Source organism: Argiope bruennichi, chromosome 11, assembly GCF_947563725.1.
Source record: "Argiope bruennichi chromosome 11, qqArgBrue1.1, whole genome shotgun sequence".
NCBI classification, from domain to species: Eukaryota; Metazoa; Arthropoda; class Arachnida; order Araneae; family Araneidae; genus Argiope; species Argiope bruennichi.
The window spans coordinates 96,574,616-96,595,924 of record NC_079161.1 but is presented as its reverse complement, the minus strand read 5'-3'; the positions used below and the strand labels follow the sequence as shown (position 1 = coordinate 96,595,924).

At 30.3% G+C, this 21,309-nt stretch overlaps 1 protein-coding gene across 2 annotated transcripts in view; it reads right to left on the bottom strand.

The window, feature by feature from the left end:
• The window catches only part of LOC129957478 (cell adhesion molecule DSCAM-like), a 538,584-nt gene that overhangs the window by 123,908 nt on the left and 393,367 nt on the right, over positions 1-21,309 (bottom strand). For both annotated transcript variants that reach the window (XM_056069803.1, XM_056069802.1), the window contains exons 6-7: positions 15,861-16,036; positions 13,631-13,900 (exon numbers count right to left, since the gene is read on the bottom strand). In XM_056069803.1, the coding sequence (XP_055925778.1) occupies positions 13,631-13,900; positions 15,861-16,036 (446 nt within the window). The remainder of the gene's footprint in view (positions 1-13,630; positions 13,901-15,860; positions 16,037-21,309) is intronic.

Genomic DNA, 21,309 nt, shown 5'->3' with positions numbered 1-21,309 from the left:
TTTTAAAGAAAAATCGATTTTAGAATGAAATTTGAATTTGTTTAACAAGTAATTCTATTTAATTCCTACAATAATTTTTTTTAAATTTTTAATAAATAATTTTTGCTTATATTCATCTAACTCTTGTATATACATCTATAACTTTCCTAACGAAAAATTAAAATGTGTATATTTCACAGTCTAGACGAAATTTTATTGAATTCATTGTATTTCTCATAATGGAAGAAATTATTGTGAATGTTTGTATTACAGACTTCGCTCATTTATTCATATATAAAGAGTGAATAGTTAATGCATTTTTCAATAAATTAGGATTTACAAAGCTTAAATAAAGTTCTGTAATATTATGTTATTAAGAAGTTTCTCCAAAATTTTTATGTACACAATTGTAATGTAAAGTCCAAAACTAATTGAACTAACTAATGAAATAGTTCAAATAGTTTTAAATAAACTACTACGCAGAATTTAGGTATTATAATAATTAAATGAAATGATCATTCATGGTATAGACGATTATTAAAACTTCCGGGCACATTTTCTGAATTAATTAACGGTTATAAAATCTTAACAAATACAGATTACTAGTTCTGCGTACTAAAATTTAATTCATGTTAATTCGTTGAATGCACAGCAGAGAGACAATAAATCTTGAAATCCCAGCGGAGCTCATTTGTTTCGAATAAAAGTTTCAGACAATCTATATACAAATATTTTAACTAATTTCAGTCAGAATTAATTGCAAAGGAACTCGAAAATGATTAATGAGTTTCCAAACGAGCAAAGAGTCATTTAAGATTTGAATCAATACTTCGTTAATAATTTTTTTTTCAGAATAGAATCAACTATTGTATATTTATTCTTGTTTTTCTAAATTAATATAATCCTTTATTATTTTGAATAACAATATAATTCTTAAAAAGTGAGTTTATTTTCTATTTAAGTTAAACTTATAATCTTAAATCTTATAATTTTAAACTAGAAATTCTTGTATAACTGTAACTTTATTTCGTGTATCTTCGTAAATGAATATATTCCTTCCTTAATTTAATTAATAAAATTCTTTAAAAGTGGCTTTATTTAAGATTTAAATTAAGTTTATAATTTAAAATCTTATAACTTTATACGAGCCATTCCTGTATATTTAAAAATTTATTTTGTATATCTCGGAAATGGCTCTAATGATTTTGATCAAATTTTATATTTACATAAAGTTTTGCTTTTTACATTTATCTATGTAAGTGTCTTGTCTGTAAAAAAACTATTTCACACAATATATATATATATATATATATATATACAGGGTGTTTATAAAGTCCCGGACCCATTTTGATGTTTAATAACTCATAAAATAATAAAGATAGATTTAAATTAATAACATAAATGGTTAAATAGACTCAAAAAGTTTCATGACCCTTGTCAATGAGCTTCCACGTGTGCCCCCTTCGTCGCACGGAGAATATCAAGTCGATAGTCAATTTCACGCCAGGTAGCGACAAGCATGTCGGCATCCACAGAGCCATTTGCGTACTTTATGGCGATTAACAATGCCAGAAACATGAAAGGATGCTTCATCGGAGAACATTATGCTCTTCAGAAAATCAGCAGCATCTTCTATCCTCCTTAGCATATCTGTTGCAAAGGCCATCCTCCTAGGTCTATCGTTCGGTTCCAAAACTTGAACAATTTGAACTTTGTATGCATGCAGTCTTAATTTTTTCTTAATAACCTTGTACACCGTCGAAATTGGCATATCCAATTCTGTTGCCGCTGATCTCACAGATATTCTAGGATTGTGTAAAAAAGTCTCTCTGACACGCTCAACATCAAAATCACTTGTGCAAGGACGTCTGGAACGTTTCTTATCTTCGATACTTCCAATTTCTAGAAAATTCTTTTTCCACCGCAAGGTGCTGTTTTTGGATGGAGGATCTTTTTGGTAAATTCTTCTGAAATTTCTCTGTGCTTGCACTAACGATTTCATTTCTATGAACCCCCATAAAATCTGTGCTTTCTCTTGTGGTGTATGCATTTTCCTTAATATTCGCTCGAATAAAACATCACATACAAAAGTACTACATAGAACAAACACATCAAAAGTAAACATAACATTGCAATAGTTGCCAAAAACAAAAGAGAGAAAAATGCAATTAATAAGCAGACAATATTTAGAAAAGTACAGATATTTAGACTGGAAAATGAAATTATCTGAAATTAACCACACGCGCAGACGATATTTACAAAAGTAAAAATATTCAAACCTGAAAAGGAAAATATATGAGTTATTCCATCAATAAATGCCATAAGTGTGTTTATATCTTTATTATTTTATGAGTTATTAAACATCAAAATGGGTCCGGGACTTTATAAACACCTTGTATATATATATATATATATATATATATATATATATATATATATATATATATATATATATATATATATATATATATATATATATATATTTATTAGAGTAAGCATATGTAACTTCCGTTTCGAAATATGGGCAATGCAGTATATTGATCAGAGCAACATGAATGACGCTTGTAGGGCGGCTCCTCGGTTCGAATCACGCTTTATGTTCTATTTTTTTTTTTATTTATGTATTTATATTTCATATTTTTACTTCCTAAGTCCATCTATATACGAGATATACGTGTCTTTCCTGAAAAAAAAAGACTATTTTACACACACACACACATTATTTTAACCCTTAATTGGGGACGTGCGGTCTGTGACACCGCTAGCGATGGATTTTCTATCACCCCTATTCTATGTTTTGCTCAATTGAATGGATTGACCATGTAGCTTCCTGTTTTGTGACTTTCAATACACGTGCACTTTTTCAACCGATTTCAGCAGGTGCTTTTTAAAATAATCTAGTTAGTTCTTCGAGCACGGTCTCTAAGACCGCATCTCCCTGTTAGTGTCCCAGTGATAAACAAGGTTTAGCAGATGGCGCTAAAATTTGGGGCCAGAAATATCATCCAGTTTACTGATCCTATTATGAAGCAGTGCTCCAGACACTCTTAAATGAAGCATGAAGTGATTTTAGTGATAAGGATAATTATATAAAAGAGTTTTTCGATGAAAGTTCGCCTTCAACTGATTTTGATATGTATGTTCAAACATAATAAATTCTTCTGGTGATGATGTATTTTGAAAAATTTATAAAATATATTAATATACCAAGATATATATATATATACATAATTTATAGGTTGATTTTTATACTAATTCTTAACCTGTATGTTTAAAATGCCCTAGAAAACCGTGCTATGAAAGTCGCACAAGCCGATAAAAAAAGGGCCAATTTTACCCATTGTCATTTTTTTAAAATTTTCCTATAATTGTTGACTTTTATATTATATTGTCTTCTATATACCTTCACATACTGTAAAAATAAATATGATTTAAAAAGTAAAAAGTAATATTTTTTTTCGAGAATATTATTTATTGTAACATGTCATTTGAGAAGAAAATGTATGTTCGAACGCATTTATTTTATTCAATGATAATATATTTTGAAAAATTTCTAAAACATATCTATATATCAAGAAAAATATCTGCAAAATATATTGGAAGTTTTTTGTACTAATATATTTATCAGAAAATTTAATTTGAGTCTAAATGAAATGCGGTTTCGTAGACCACACCTCCCCAGTTAAGTCCTAAAACTTCATCTCCCCAGTTAAGGGTTAATAAAGCGTCATATAGCGCCATCAAGGACCCGATTTCACCATGGCAAAACTGAGTGCAAGTTCAAAAATATAAGTAATAATAGATAAAATGTAAAATGATTACTGTAATATAGCAGATGGTTCCGAATAACATGTTGGACTAAGTGCATTCATGATTTTTTTTATCTAAATGACCGGTACATATTGTTACGAAATTTCCGGTGTTCGTTTATATAGTGGAAGTTATATGGTGTGGAGAACGCTCCATCAGCAGGCGGCAGTAGAAAATAAATCAACGACGTTTATTTACACGAAGACACACAGGACAGCATAAAGACGACAACTATATACAGCACAGAAGATAATTATCTTCAGCCGAGACGTGCAGCGTACAACAGCAAACACAGCAGCATACAACAGATTCTACTGCATACAGTAGCACACAGCTTAGTTCAGCACTAGCTTCACTCCACCGCTGCTCCGCTTATCTCTGGAAGGCCAGTTCTTTTCCGTCGGTTTCGACTACTCTCCTTGCACTCCACTGGTTCACGACGACTCTTCTCTGCCGCTGCCGACTACGACTCAATTCACGACTCCTCCCCGGCAGCTGCAGCTCCTTTTATAGGTCTTATTAGGAGGGGCTAGAAGCCTCTTAACCAATCAGGAACGTTCGAGGTGTATCTCCGTTCCTACTGGACGGTCGGGAAAATTCTGGATGTTTCGGGTCTAATCTATTTTGGAACCAAAGTCGCCAAATGGTCGCCAAGTTTGTTGCCAAGCTCCGGGACCTCTTATGGAACCAACTATGCTGGGAAGCAGCATCGCAGGTTCGTAACAATATGTAGGTAAGATTGAGAAATATTCATACTTAATTAGTATGTGATTCATATCTATTTTTTAAAGCAAGATTTTATAAAGTTAAAGGCCCTTGCCAAGAATACATTGGTCTTCCAAATAGTATGTTATTTCTGAAACAAATTATTGATACCGGTTCACACAGATAGACTTTCTTCGAAAACCATCTTTGGTCACCGTTGGACCTGAAACATAGGAATCAACGAAATTTCAAGATTGACGTTATGAAGGTCAAGGAATTTTCTCTTATTATACTTCATACGTGAAAACAAATTTGAAGTATTGCAATAAAAGGTTATATTATAAAAAAGAGTAATGATTTCCAAATGCCTATATTAAAACTTCTGTGTTTATATACATTTTAATAAAGAGAAATCAGATTAATTCTAATTTTAGAATATCACGGAATCCCTATTTCGGAATTTTGATATGCTTCCGCATACAGACAACATGTTACAATTGCTCGACACTTGCAAAGAATTATTATATCTGCACATTAGGACCAAATACTTTTGAATGTTGTTTCATTCAAAGTTCTCAGAATCTTACAATCTCAAATTAATAGAACACCAAATTTAAGAAAATAAATTAACCCTTAACTGGGGAGGTGAAATTTTAGGACTTAACTGGGAAGGTGCGGTCTACGAGACCGCATTTCATTTACATTAAATTAAATTTTCTAATGAATGTATTAGTATGAAAAACTGCCAATAAATTTCGCAGATATTTTTCTTGATATATAGATATATTTTAGAAATTTTCCAAAATATATTATCATTGAATAAAGTAAATGTATTGGAACATACATTTTCTTCTCAAATGACATGTAACAATAAATAATATTCTTGAAAAAACATGTTACTTTTTACTTTTTAAATCATATTTATTTTTACAGTATGTGAAGGTATATAGAAGACAATATAATATAAAAGTCAACAATTATATATAAAAAAATGGCAATGGGTAAAATGGGCCCTTTTTTTATCAGCTTGTGTGACTTTCATAGCACGGTTTTCTTGGGCATTTTAAATATACAGGTTAAGAACTAGTATAAAAATCAACCTATAAATTATGTATATATATCTCTTGGTATATTATTATATTTTATACATTTTTCAAAATACATTTTCACTAGAAAATTTAATTATGTTTCAACATACATATCAAAATCAGTTGAAGGCGAACATTCATCGAAAAACTCTTCTGTACAATTATCCTTATCACTAAAATCACTTTATGCTTCATTTAAAAGTATCTGGAGCACTGCTTCATAATAGGATCAGTAAACTGGATGATAATTCGGGGCCCAAGTTTTAGCGCCATCTGCTAAGCCTTGTTTAGCACTGAGACACTAACAGGGAGATGCGGTCTTAGAGACCGCGCTCCAAGTGATAACTGAATTATTTTAAAAAGCATCTGCTGAAATCGGTTGAAAAAGAGCACGTGTATTGAAGGTCACAAAACAAGAAGCTACAGGGTCAATCCATTCAATGGAGCTAAAAATAGAATAGGGGTGATAGAAAATCAATCGCTAGCGGTCTCACAGACCGCACGTCCCCAGTTAAGGGTTAACCTGTAATTCGCTTCTTTTAGTAAATAAAGCTGTTTGACATTAAATTATACGAATTATAGAGAAAGTATTGTAATCCCCAAACAATTCGAATTCGAGATTTTGACCAATCTCCACGTTTCAAACCCCCTGAGTTTAAAAACACACATACATTTTCGGCATTAATTATATCTGTCTGTTTTTCTATTGCCATTCAAATATCAGTAATCTTAATGGTTGAAATTTGTCATATGGACTTAAGACAAAATTTGTAGATTTTTCATTAAATTTTGAACGAAATCCATTTAAAGAAAATCTGTCGTTCTTACTATATGAGTACAAGTTAATTCGATAAATACAAAATGAAGAGAACTAGGAGAATTACAATTAAAATCTGTACAGAAATGTATCCTTTACATTGTAAACTCCTATCAATCAATTCCATATGGGGTTTACCGTTTGTCGATATGTACTTTTTTAGATGAAATTCGACATATGGTCTTTTGCTATAGCCATAGTTCTATGTCAAATTTTGGTTTCAGTAGTTCGATAAAAAAAGGCCAAAATATATACTCGCAGAATACATTCGGTAGAAAGAACAGATTCATGCCATAGATCAATTTTTCGGAATTACTGTTTGCCACAGCCATAGAAAGCATTAGCAGCCTGATGCAAAATCCACAATTTTATGCGGGAGGTGAGGAATAAGAATTTTATTTAAGAGAATGGGACCTTGAAAGAAAGCATTCCTATTGGTTTCTAAAAATTAATAATTTCTAAATACCTAAATTAAAAATCTGTATTTTTATCTTGAATTTCAAAATATATTCCGAATTCTTCAAATTTTCTCAAAAGAATTTTTATTACCAATCGAAAAAATTTATTAATCATACGTTTTGAACAAAGCATTAAAAAGCGCAATTTCTTTCGTTTTAGCCATTTTCAACTTTTAATTCGTGTGATGTATCTTGAACTTACTAGCGAGAAAGGAGCAAAAATTTTATATAATTAAAGAATAACTGAAAATTGCCTTCTGAGTTTTTAGAATTTTATTTTAATAGAGAGCACTTAAATTTGTATAATTTCAATTCTATAATACATTTTATATACGCTATCATAATTCTGCTTGTGTATTTTGTTCTAAAATGCAGTAATATCTTTAGCTTCGGAGTTTATCAAATTATTTTGTAATCACATTTTCCATATTACGATATAATATGGAACATCCTATACTTACGATAAAATAAAAACGCTTTGATTTTAACAAAAAATAAAAAAAATAATCTATACTTATAATAAAGCTCAATGTGTGTGTGTGTGTTGGCGCTCTACAGGCCAGACCGTTTGACCTACAGCTACCAAATTTGGTACATGTATACCTTGGAGGTTGGGAATGTGCACCTGGGGTTCCTTTTTCGAATTTTTAATTAGAATTTTAATTATTAATTAAAAACTAACTTTCCCGCCAAAAAAATCTTCCATTTTCCCCACCGCCAAATGAGAAAGGCTTCAATTTTTTTTTCTCCCAACAGTAATGAGGCTAGGGTTAACATTTTTCGGCGGATTATTTCAATCGATTCTGTTTATTTTCTTCATGTTTGATGCATTTAAAATTAAACATTGTTAATTATCGATCTTTCAGATTCATTCTGAAGTACTTTTGAATTAAAATAAAACAGAATAAAGGAAATTAAAAATTTCTAATCTGCATAGCGTTACCCCAACTGGCGTAGAAAAAATCACGTATTTGCGTTACGTAACTGGGGAAGAAAATTCACGCATGCGCATTCTGTTCTGATTGTTGCCATGACAACCGTTATCAATGGATGATTTAAATTATTTTTGGATTAGTTGCATGCTTTTGTAAGTAAATTGTATTTATGTTAGTTATATATTTTTTGTATATGCTTATAGTTTTAAGTACATCGTTTTTTAAGTAGTTTTTTAAAAACCTGTTTTCAACCGTTTATTTTAAACGATTCGTTTTATTTTCTTAGTGTTTGATGCATTTAAATTTAAACATTGTTAATGAATTGATCTGCTCATAATGAATCTAAGAAAATTTTGCTGACAAACTCTTGAGATATTACATAAATTAAAAAAGATATTCTTTAGTGCCCATAAAGTTTAAACGCTGAGTGACTCTATTTTCAGTAATCAGATTATAAAAAAAAATGCTTTGTTTCAGTAAAAAATATTATTATATTAATTGAAGATTAATTCTTTCCACTTTAATTTAAAGCATAAATTCTACGGGTGCTAACAGAAAATGAGAGATACATATTACGTTATGACTGAAGGCCTTTATAATATTATGAATAAATTATATGACAATCAAAATTTGAAGTTTTAAAATATTTTGATGAAGAAGCTATTAAAGTAGAAATTGTATAAAATATTTAATTATTAAAATTTTAACGAACATTAAGATTGGTGAACCGGCTGGTCGCCAAAGGCGGCTAGTAAATAAATAAACCTGGAAAATGTCGAAAGATAGCAAAATACATTAAACATATTTTTAATTATTTCTTTTATTAAACATATCTAATTTATAATTCAATTTTTCTGATGAAAAATATTATTCATTAGTGAAGAAGTATATTGAACGTATATAAGAAGTTGAAAGTATAAAGTATAACAATAAAGCAAAAAGTATAAGAATTTGAATATATTAAAATTTATACAGACAGCTAAAAAACATTATCCATTTTTATAAAACTTTATATGAATCACGATCACTATTTATAAATCCCCTTTTAATAAGTTTTGTACAAAAATCTTTAAAAATGTTTTTTTACTTTTAATTTTCTTGCCAGGAACATTTTTCTTCAACGGTTTATAAAGAATGAAAAATCTTTATTGTATTATTTTTAATGCAAAATTCTCAATAGTTCTAAAATTTATACAGACATCTTTAATACATTATCCATTTTTATAAAACTTTATATGAATCACGATCACTATTTATAAATCCCCTTTTAATAAGTTTTGTACAAAAATATTTAAAAATATTTATTTATTTTTAATTTTCTTGCCAGGATTATTTTTGTTCAACGGTTTATAAAGAATGAAAACTCTTTATTGTATTATTTTTAATGCAAAATTCTCAATAGTTCTAAAATTTATACAGACATACATTATCCATTTTTATAAAACTTTATATGAATCACGATCACTATTTATAAATCCCCTTTTAATAAGTTTTGTACAAAAATATTTAAAAATATTTATTTATTTTTAATTTTCTTGCCAGGATCATTTTTCTTCAACGGTTTATAAAGAATGAAAACTCTTTATTGTATTATTTTTAATGCAAAATTCTCAATAGTTCTAAAATTTATACAGACATACATTATCCATTTTTATAAAACTTTATATGAATCACGATCACTATTTATAAATCCCCTTTTAATAAGTTTTGTACAAAAATATTTAAAAATATTTATTTATTTTTAATTTTCTTGCCAGGATCATTTTTCTTCAACGGTTTATAAAGAATGAAAAATCTTTATTGTATTATTTTTAATGCAAAATTCTCAATAGTTCTAAAATTTATACAGACATCTTTAATACATTATCCATTTTTATAAAACTGTATATGAATCACGATCATTATTTATAAATCCCCTTTTAATACGTTTTGTACAAAAATCTTTAAAAATATTTTTTTACTTTTAATTTTCTTGCCAGGATCATTTTTCTTCAACGGTTTATAAAGAATGAAAACTCTTTATTGTATTATTTTTAATGCAAAATTCTCAATAGTTCTAAAATTTATACAGACATACATTATCCATTTTTATAAAACTTTATATGAATCACGATCACTGTTTATAAATCCCCTTTTAATAAGTTTTGTACAAAAATATTTAAAAATATTTATTTATTTTTAATTTTCTTGCCAGGATCATTTTTCTTCAACGGTTTATAAAGAATGTAAACTCTTTATTGTATTATTTTTAATGCAAAATTCTCAATAGTTCTAAAATTTATACAGACATCTTTAATACATTATCCATTTTTATAAAACTGTATATGAATCACGATCATTATTTATAAATCCCCTTTTAATACGTTTTGTACAAAAATCTTTAAAAATATTTTTTTACTTTTAATTTTCTTGCCAGGATCATTTTTCTTCAACGGTTTATAAAGAATGAAAAATCTTTATTGTATTATTTTTAATGCAAAATTCTCAATAGTTCTAAAATTTATACAGACATACATTATCCATTTTTATAAAACTTTATATGAATCACGATCACTATTTATAAATCCCCTTTTAATAAGTTTTGTACAAAAATATTTAAAAATATTTATTTATTTTTAATTTTCTTGCCAGGATCATTTTTCTTCAACGGTTTATAAAGAATGAAAACTCTTTATTGTATTATTTTTAATGCAAAATTCTCAATAGTTCTAAAATTTATACAGACATCTTTAATACATTATCCATTTTTATAAAACTTCATAGGAATCACGATGACTATTTATAAATCCCCTTTTAATAAGTTTTGAACAAAAATCTTTAAAAGCATTTTTTTATTTTTTATTTTCTTGCAGGGACAATTTTTCTTTAACGGTTTATAAAGATTGAAAACTCTTTATTGTATTATTTTTAATGTAAAATTCTCAATAGTTTCAGAAGTTTCCAAAAATATGCGGCAAAAGTTATTTAACCATTAAACATTGTAATAATCTTTCGAATTTCAAAATCATTGGGCTTGTAACAATGATAAGGATTAATATTGGAAGTCTCTTTTTTATTTTAAAATGGCGATTTTTATTGCTTTAAGCACTTAAATAAAATCAATCATTTCATTCATTGAATGAGAATGAATGAAAACACTTAGCTTTCGTGAGTTCAAATTTTTGCGGAGGAGTTTGAATATTCAGGCTTTTATTTCATTTTGCTGTTACTTTTTTCCATTAGTTTAAGTTATTAATGATTTCTTTCAAATATATTTTTTTAAAAAAATATTCAAATGGCATTTTATTCTAAGCACTTTAAGCACTTACTTCTTAGAATTGCTTTAAATCATACAAAGAAAAGTAACTTCCTTTTATTGGTAATCGAAAGTAAAATATACTCATATATGTACATGTATATATATATGAATTAATTTAAAAGGGGAAAAACATACTTCTATAATCAACTTCAACTTTTATTCCAAGAAGTAAGTGCTTAAAATGTGAAATATTATTCTCGATTGCAATTCAGAAAAATTTGATAAATTATAGAATTCCCTAAATACAACATCTGAATTTCCGTCCGATTTCATTTGGATATAAGATGGTGGTGATTCAAATATAGGCAGAACTTCTACCAAATGCTATAAAAGCAATGTTTTAATGAGGGAATTACAGTATCTCGCGCCATTTTAAGTTTCCACGATTGCGAAGATTATCTAGTGCCATTCTAATGAAGTTATGATTTTGGAGATACTTGAAATCGAAGTATAGGCATGTATCTGTAAATTATGGCTGATTTTGACTATGACATCTAATGTAAGATTCAGCAGATTCTTCTTCTCATGATGCCTATTGCAGTTACTCTGTAACTCACAGAATGCAAAGTGTGAGAAAAGACGATATTGCGAAAATGACTGCTTTATAATTGCTTTTTTTTGCCACGTGACTATTTTAATCCAAATTTTTGCGCAGTAGCTTCTCAGTGTAAAGACCCCTGACCACCCGACGGCAGAAGTCTGACTTCTAGCTCAAATTAAGATAGCACACACACACACTCGCTTGCACAACCCCTTTTTACAGGGGGGCTCATTCACGCACCTCACAGAAAGAACACAAGGAAGACAACAACCATGCCCGAACCAGGACTTGGACCCTGAACGTCGAGATCACGGGGAAGGTGCGCTACCCCTAGGTCAGGACACCAGCTTACAATTGCTTCTCTATTTTTATTCTTTGTTTTTGTTTCATTCTTAAGTTCATTCGAATAGCCATTTTTCATCCTAAAATTCCTTCTGCATTTAATTTTAATTTTTTTTTTATTGTGGCTACTCTGTTTACAAAGGAGAAAAATCAGGTTTGATTTTTAAAAATTACAAAAATTTATCACTGCAACTGTAATTCGGAGAAATATGCGAAAATGTTTCTTGTTGTTTTTGAATTCATAAGGGACATTAATTTTTTTTTTCACATTTTATTATATTTCCTCGAATGGTAGATTTTCTAGAGGGTCAAACACCACCGAATTGCTTTCATAATCACCTAATATATGGCAAAACTCCTAAACACATGTTGTATATAATAAAGCACATTGTTAATTTTTCCTGTAGATAATTTTAAAGGGAAGTAAGACAATCATCAATTAATAAGGATCCGATATATATATATATATATTGTTACGAATCTGTAATGCTGCTTTCCAGCATAGTTGGCTCCACCATCGGAAAGAATGTTTTACAGTCATCTGTACTGGACGGAGTCCGGTGTCGCGTCAGAGGTTCCAGAGCTTGGCGATCATTTGGTGACTTGGCTACGAATTTGGCGACTTTGGCACCAAAATTATACCCTAAACACCGATAATTTTCCAGATCCGTCCAGTAGGAACCGAGATACGCCTCGAACGTTCCTGATTGGTTGAGAGGCGTCTAGCCCCGCCTCCTGAGACCTATAAAAGGAAGCGGCCGCACCTTCTAGGACAGAGTAGTCGGAACCGACGATAAAGAACTGGCCTTAAGCGACGAGATAAGCGATGGAGTGAAGCTAGTGCTGAACTAAGCTGTGTGCTACTGTCTGTAGTAGAGTTTTGTATGCTGCTGTGTATGCTGCATGTCTCGGCTGAAGATAATCGTCTTCTGTGCTGTATATAGATGTCGTCTTTGTGCTGTCCTGTGTGTCTTCGTGTAAATAAACGTCGGTATTTTATTTTCTACTGTCGCCTGGTGATTGAGCGTTCTTCACACCATATAACCACCACTATCCAAACGAACCCCGGAAATTTCTCAACAACAGAATTGTTTACTGTTTTCTTAAATGCAATATTAGTACAAATTTAATAATCATTTCACTCGATGACTATGTGATCATATGAATCTTATATTTATTCGTAAAATATTTTTAAAAAAAATCCACATTCTAATATGCATAAAGAAATATGGATGAAGATTTTTATTTCAACATGAATAAAATTGCAGTTGAAAACAAATGTTGGCTATAAAGAGCAATGGTTAGAAACGTCAGTTGATTTAATGGAAAATAATACTGAAACTAATATTTTTTAGCAATATAGAGAAGGTGTAGGGTTTATTTTAAATTACCATGCAAAGCATTCTCATAAATAAAGTTTACTATACTGTTCATTTACTATTCGGAAACTCACAACATCTGCTGCGCATGCGTCAGAAGACGTTTATTTTATCAAAAAAGAAGCGAAAGGAAAAAGAAAATGAAATTTACATTTAGCAACAGAGTGAACTCAGATTATTAACGGCATTTAGATGTTAATAACCGTTCTTATTTTTGCTTACCACCCTTTAACGAATGCCAAAATGTGCTAGTCACTGGATGCAGAAATAAACAGTACCTGATATTTTGAGTTCTGCTGTTCCCTGAGCGCCATCCAGATCATTGTACACGAAGCACTGATACATTCCCCTGTCGTCCCTGCGCACAGAGGTGATGTGAAGCACGTCTCTGGAGAGGAGGCGCACTCTACTGGAAGAGGCCAGTTGGCGCTGGTCTTTCTTCCAGGTGATGGTGTGCACGGGGTAACCGGTGACGTTGCAGTTGAAAGTCGCTTCCTGACCGATGTTGAGAACTTGCCGAGGAGGTCGCATGTTCACTATAAGTGGTGCTGCAAAATGAAAACTAGTTTTTAAAAAATAATAGAACATGTGCGGGTTTGGGAAATCACGTCCGGATCACCAATGTGCCGGTTTGGGACGCGTGAGGATAGAACCTGGGACCTTTGGGTTAGCAGTCCATTAACTTAACAATTATACCAAAACGATCGTTCGGGTAGAAGAGTTGTTACTGGCTTATATGCGATTCACCACAAACATACAAAGGCAATTGATTTCTCTTTTATAACAGATTTCTCTTTTATAACAGATTTCTCTTCGGTAGAATTGATGCAGTTTATAAAATAGATAAACTATAATGTGATTTATATAATCAAATATTAAGTAATGAAAGAGAGTGAAACTCTGAATACATAGCAGTGTAATTAATTGTTAGAAGAACATGGTGATAAACAAATTATAACATATCTGTGCAACATGAGAAAGTTAAATTACATTTAATTTAGCGTCAATATATTTATAATTATATTTCAAACTATTATTCATATAATATTTTATAATGTGATTATAAATACTGTATATATTATAAATACAGTGCATTGGAATTTGCCTAGCCTCCATATTTAAATAGATTTTTCAACTGTTTACCAATTAAAACCATGAATGATTACTGTGCCCCACACTAAGGTCCCCACCTTAACACCGCAACAGCATTCGTTTGAACTATGGTTGAGTTCTATGGGCTATCACCGTCCACCGTACAATCCCTCTCATAGAAGGCACGTCCCTCATTGATAGGGATTAGTCAACCCCACACCATTTATGTGCCACTAGGGTGGTGAGAACCAACCACAATGCCGGAAATTACTCATCTGCATTTTTGAGTGCCCCCTGGGGGGAGATTGTTCATCAATGATAGAAACATTGTCTCGAAAATATTTGCTGAAATCCTAGTTACATCAGTTGTATTTCGTTTTTTTAATAACTCAATACTGGAAGATTTACAGAATATATTTTATCCTCACAAGAACACTTTTGTGTTATCAGATATTGAATGTAAATTTGTTCGTTGAAGTACATATGATTTATGGTAATATTGAATCATAAAACACAGCCTATCCAGTTTCCAGAATGTGATACCAAAATTTGGCACCAGTACTTGGAAATTTATAGATATTGGCAGTGTGGTGCAACATTTGTTCAGCTTGTTTCAGTTCTCCCCCAAAGTAAAGTGTACCTCTTGACTGAGGCAAATGCTTGTCACCTTTACAATTTGTATAATCTTCTGAATTGCAAGGAAACTCGTATATCAATCTCAACACGATAAGCTCTAGCCGAGATTTTCAAAGAATGCATTATGTAATACCAAATTATCAAATATATCTCTTCGTAGAAAACGCCAGTGGGGCACCTCGAAATGAGGATGAAGGGTTCCGGTATGGTGGTTGGATCTCGCCACCCTGGTGGGTACATAAATAGGTGGGGGATCTGGCTCCTCCCATCGATGACGGAACGTAATACCTACGGGAAGGGTTGCACAGTTGCCGGTGATGTCCCTTAGGACTCAACTACAGTTCTTGCCAATGTTGCTGTATCGGCGGTCCGGTCATTCAGTATTATTTTTCCGTGTGCACTCGGGCGATCGGATAGTCAGTGATATGACTATATCTCATCGTAGAAGAAAATTAGGAATGATTGTTTCCTTTACAGTTGATTGATCTATTGTATTACAGAAAAGTTCGCGCAATCTTCTTAATACTATAAGCTCTAATTTGTCATTGGATAGATATTGTTACCAAATTAGTGGGTACAGGATTTTAGAATTTATGAGTAAAATCTCTCCCCACATTTTCATGCCTCTTTCCACTAGAATAGTGGCTGTTCTGTCTCTTTTCGATAATATTTGAAAAAGATTTAATAAGAACTGATGAATCTAAAACACATAGAATTTACAATAAACCAGTACTTCCTGTTATATTTTGTATTATTAAACAAAATAATGAATTCATTCACCTGTTACGATGAGAACACTTTCAATGCGTCTTTCTCCAATGCTGTTTCGAACGATACACTGATATTTTCCACCGTCCGAGCTCTGGACTTTCTTAATATTTAGTGTTCCTTGGTTGACCCAAACTCGGCCATTTTCATCGATGGACTTCAGAATACCGTTCGTGTCTTTCATCCACCTAAGAAGATGAAAATCATTACATTAAGCGCTGTAATTTGGTAACAGATATTGTTATTAACCTTTAAGCTTCGTGAACCCAAACTCAGAAAAGTTACTTTGAATACGGGCATTCATTGAGAAAAGCTTGAAGTTGCTTTCCCCTTCTTTTAAAGGCGATTGTTGAAAATAATCTTTCCGATTTCGACCACCCGTAGTGATAATTGGTCATCTGTCATTTCCGTGGTAACCAGGTTTCTTTTTTGCGGTTTTATCATGTCTGAACCCTAGATAAAGCTTTTTATCGCAGTTTTTTTTTTTTTTTTGAAATTTTAGTTTACTAATTCTGTAGGAGAAAGTATTGAATCAAATATTATGAATATTGTAAATAGGATAGCTGCTGTATTGTTATTTAGCACATTAAACAAAATTTTGTCAATTTTTCAATCATATTTGTAATTAAATAAATTTCTCAATCATTGCTGAAGCTGTAAATTTAATTCTTATAAAGTTTGAACACATCATTGTGAATTTCATTTTGTTATTCTTCTAACTCATCAGCTTTGATAAGTTGTGACGATTTATATAGCATGCATAAAGATCCTAATTGTTTATATTTCCCTTTCAAAAATATTCCCATTACTTTGTACATAACACAGATAACAATCATCTGCTGTTTTGTAGATTAAAATATCTCTGAATGTTTTAGTGTTAATATATTGCGCTCACAGAAATCGTATATAATTTTTATTCCTAACATAGTTCGAACGGTTTTTAATATAATTAATAGTAATGTTTTCCTATTCTATTGTCGATTCTTACAATTTATAGTGATATTTTTTTCTTTTTTTGCTGAGAATTTCAATTACTTATTGCAGTATAATATGTTTGAAAACTATGCTCCATTTTGCCGACAATAAATACCTGAATTATAACAAAAAATATTTTTCTGCAGAAAAATTTACTAATACGTAGGTAATCACCAGATGTAAGACAATTAATTTTTAAAAAGTAAGATTATATATGGTTTACTTAGAATTCGATACATAAGATTACATTGCGATAATATTTCGCTGAAAAATAGTTAGCAAAAAAAACTTGAAAAAAAATTTAATACAATATATCTGGCATTCTAAATTATCAGCATTCGTTATTAAGTACAAGTTTTACTAGCAGCTGATTTAAATTATCTTTCAGAAATGCTTCAAATTAAATCTAGAATTCCTGACTTCTTTATGCAGCTACTTTATTTTATTTCAATACAAATATTTCTGGAATAATTTAAGTGTCTAGTGTCTTCTCAATGGATTGAAATGAATGTATACATATTTTAATATTTCTTTTCTGATATAGAAGAACTACTAATTATTATTTTTGATAGATTTTAAGAACCGCCTTCAATATTTTAAAATTAGAATTATAACTTTTAATGAACGATTAATTATAAATTATTAAATAAATCGATTTCATAAATTATGACAAATAATGGTGAAATCGACAGCTTACTTAAAAATCAAAACTAAAATGTATTTTTAGCAGGAATATATCCAGTTCAAGTATTAAAATTTTAAGCTGAAAAGTTGAAACTTCAAGTAAATTTTCTTGTTCAAATGATTAGTAAATTCTTTGAAGTAAATTCATGGTTCAAATATTTAGACAAAGAGATGGCCCAACTATAACCATATGTTATTATGAAGTTACAAAATTATATTAAGTTAAAATATTAAAGAATTTATAAAGTTAAAAAAATTAAGAAACAAGGGAAAAGACGAAAGTTTACAACGAGTATTTCCCACAAATAAAATCATGCAGTATCATTCCATATCTCTTAGGAACGTTACTTAAAAAAATTCCGCCAAAGCAAGATTTACAAGACTTACTAGAGCCAACAATGATTATAGCAACTGCTGGACAAAATTTCCTCATCCTAAGGGGTGCGACACAAAAGGGAAGGGATTTTACGAGGCAATTAGGGTTCAGCTGGAAAGTTCAAGTGGGGAAATGAAATCCAAACTCGTTGCTGGTACAGTAGTTGTACCGAGTCGTAAGGAAAGGTTAAAAAAAAATCTGGTACAACAGTTAAGAAGTTAATAAATATACAAGGCCATAAGCAAGAATTTAATAAATATACAAGGGTTTAGCTATCCATTAAATGCTGGAAACTTTCATAAAATGAAATGAAAAATTCCAACCAAATTTATTCATAAATGGATACCTGCTTTAATATTATGTACATAACAAACTCTATCAAATTATATCATCACACTCATTTCTTAATTCAGTTATTCATTCAATAGTAGTTTTGGCAAATGGGCACAGAGCTGTTTTATGCTTTCTTTTTATTCTTTTTTAAAATATCGAAAAGTTTTTGCACAGTAAAAAAATTGAAACGAAACTTTCGGAATATTAAATCAAGACAAAATTATTTACGTAACAAGTTAAATATAAAAAATCAATATATTCTTAATGAAACAACATATTTCCTACTAAAGTTGAGGTAAGTTCTCATTCGATTCTTGTAATCATCAATGAAATAAAGATAAAAGTCATAAACACTTGTTCTTAATTTAATACATGCTCTCATTGAATTCAGATATTTGGTTTTTATAACAAATCCTATTGTAACGCATTAAGCGACTGATTAATCAGAGTTTTCTTTCATAAAATGTTCGTAAAAGTAAGTGCATGCATTAGTCTCCTAAATTAAATGGAAATTAAAATCACAAACAAAATTAGCAACATTATATTTATTGCAACAGATATCACTAAGGCAAAAAACGTATAGTAATATATCAATATCGAAAAAAAATGAATTTTTAGTAAAATAAAATTATAACAAAAACTATTAAATTACGATGCATTGCATCTGAAGAATTATCTGTCTATTATAAAATATGGTCTCCCTGCATTGATAGACAAGTTTTACAATGCATCATCATGTTGTTAATGAGAGTATCGAGAAATGCTCTCTTCAATAAATTCCAGTCATTTAAAAGTGTGGCTTTTAACGCCTGGAAAGAGGCTGGGCATCATACAGTATTTTTAGTTTTTCTTTTGACTACACCAAACATGTTATATGTGAATGCGATTTGGAGACTTAGTCGGCCAGTTCATAAGAGGATTTTTTGAAGAATTTTCATCAAGAGAACTCTCAAAAGTGTAAGCTCTATGTGACCTCCTTACCCTCTATAAAAATGCAATCCGGACCCGCGTTACTTCGAAAATTCTCACTTATCACATCCCTATAACATTGAGAGATGCCATTATCCACATTAAAAACTTGGAGCGATGTACGATTGTCTAAACATGATGCCGTTTCAGAGAATTTTTCCTGTACCACAAAAATGATCAATTTCCCTTTAGAGGGATGGGAGGGATCTCCATGCTCCCCCCAGAAAAAAGATCTGGCTGGAATCATTCTTTACACTGAATCTCTACTCATTTATGAAAAAACGTTCCTATTTTTGGTACGTCCGAGGGAAAGATCGTTTAGACTTCTGGCTAAAGATCACTCACGGCTAGACACAACAACAACTCCAGACGCAACAACAGATCAAGAGAAAGTTCTGTAACTTCTGTCTTTCCATATAAACATGCATATAATGTCACGTATCGGCTCTGTGCAAGTGTTGCCACTCTTCGACACCTTTGTTAATACCGTTTGGTGCCCTTTGATAGACGTTCTGGAATAGTATCGTGCACTTGGCATTGATTCTACAACGGACTGCCACTTTCAGAACCATTTGTAACTATTGTGACATTTCCGCTTGAGGCTACGTAGCCTCAAAACTGCCAAAGATTCTCTATATCTTTGAATCATCTAAAATATTATGAAAGCTCATTCTCAGTTCATTCATACTCGGGCTTTAATGATATTCACAAAACTTCCTTCCAGTAATAATCCCTCCTTACTCCTTCCAGTAATAATTTTATTTTTGTCACCTTAATATATTTTTTTAAAAAATAAACATTGAATTATGCATTATCAATAAAGTAATTATTTATTGTTTGATATGAAATATGTTATTATTTTTGTATAAGGACTCAAATGGATTTGAAAACTTTAATATAGATGAGGAAGTTACCTTTTCCTCTTAGATTGCTTACACTTTTTTTTACATTATTTCTTTTATGAAGGAAAGTAATCAGAATAAATTAATAAATTTTTTACATTTATTGAATTATTCTGATACCGCTTCAAAGAAAGGTAGCTAAATTTGTCTGTATTTGAAATAGAAACTCATATTAGAAAACAAACAGAGGGATTCTAAATACGAGAAAATTCTGGGACTAAAATATTTTTTTTTCTTTCTGGCATTTAAACAACTATCAGATAAAGTGCGTAATGAACAAACAAATTGATGCAATAAAATTATATTTGTAGGGATTTTTATTCCATTATTATGTCCTAAGTAACACACGTTTCAGGACATATAAAGAAATCCTTTGATAGTCATGAGTGAAGCCCCGTCATGGAATCAAAATTTTAATAAATTAATCAATGTACAAATAACTAAACTCTGAAAACATTTAAATAGGTTTTGGTATCGACAGCACGCAATGAACAAAATTCTATTAATGACACATTAGGAAATGAATAGATGGAAAATACATTACAATATTTCATATTTACAAACTTGGTACTGCTTAAGTAAATAGAAGTTTTTAAAAGCTTTCATTTTAAAACCGAGGTCAAATATTTCTGGGTTTACGCATTCCCTATTTCAGAAAAGTAAATAAAATAATTGTTTAAAGCTTTCTTTTTAATTAACTCACGTTTTTACTTCAGTGAATTTTCAATTTTTTTATTTAAAAGCTTTTTTATTTGGAAAGCGGAAAGCCAGAGAGAAAATTTAACTTTCGTATGAAGAAGTGGAAGAATATGGAGAAAAAGCTTCTACCATATCCAGAATAAAAAATAAAAAGAGAATATAAGCGAATCCATAACTATCCGACTAAATCGATTTCACTTACTTTTATTAAGAAAATATTTTTCATCAAATCCAATTTGATCTAAGATCACATTTATAGTTGAAAAAAAAATCCTGAGTGCTTTCTGCTGATGTATTGGAAAATGAATGTAAAAGGATATCAACTCAGGAGCTTCATAAAATTATTGATTTTAGATTGAGATGACGAGTGAATTTTCTTTCAATTATGTTATTATAAATGTAAATGTTCAGAAACGGATTATCATAATAGAGATGATTATTCGGAATTATCATAATAAAAAGATTTTTTAAGGTGTACGTACACACTAGAAGATTTTTTAAAAATTTTAACTTTAAAAATCCA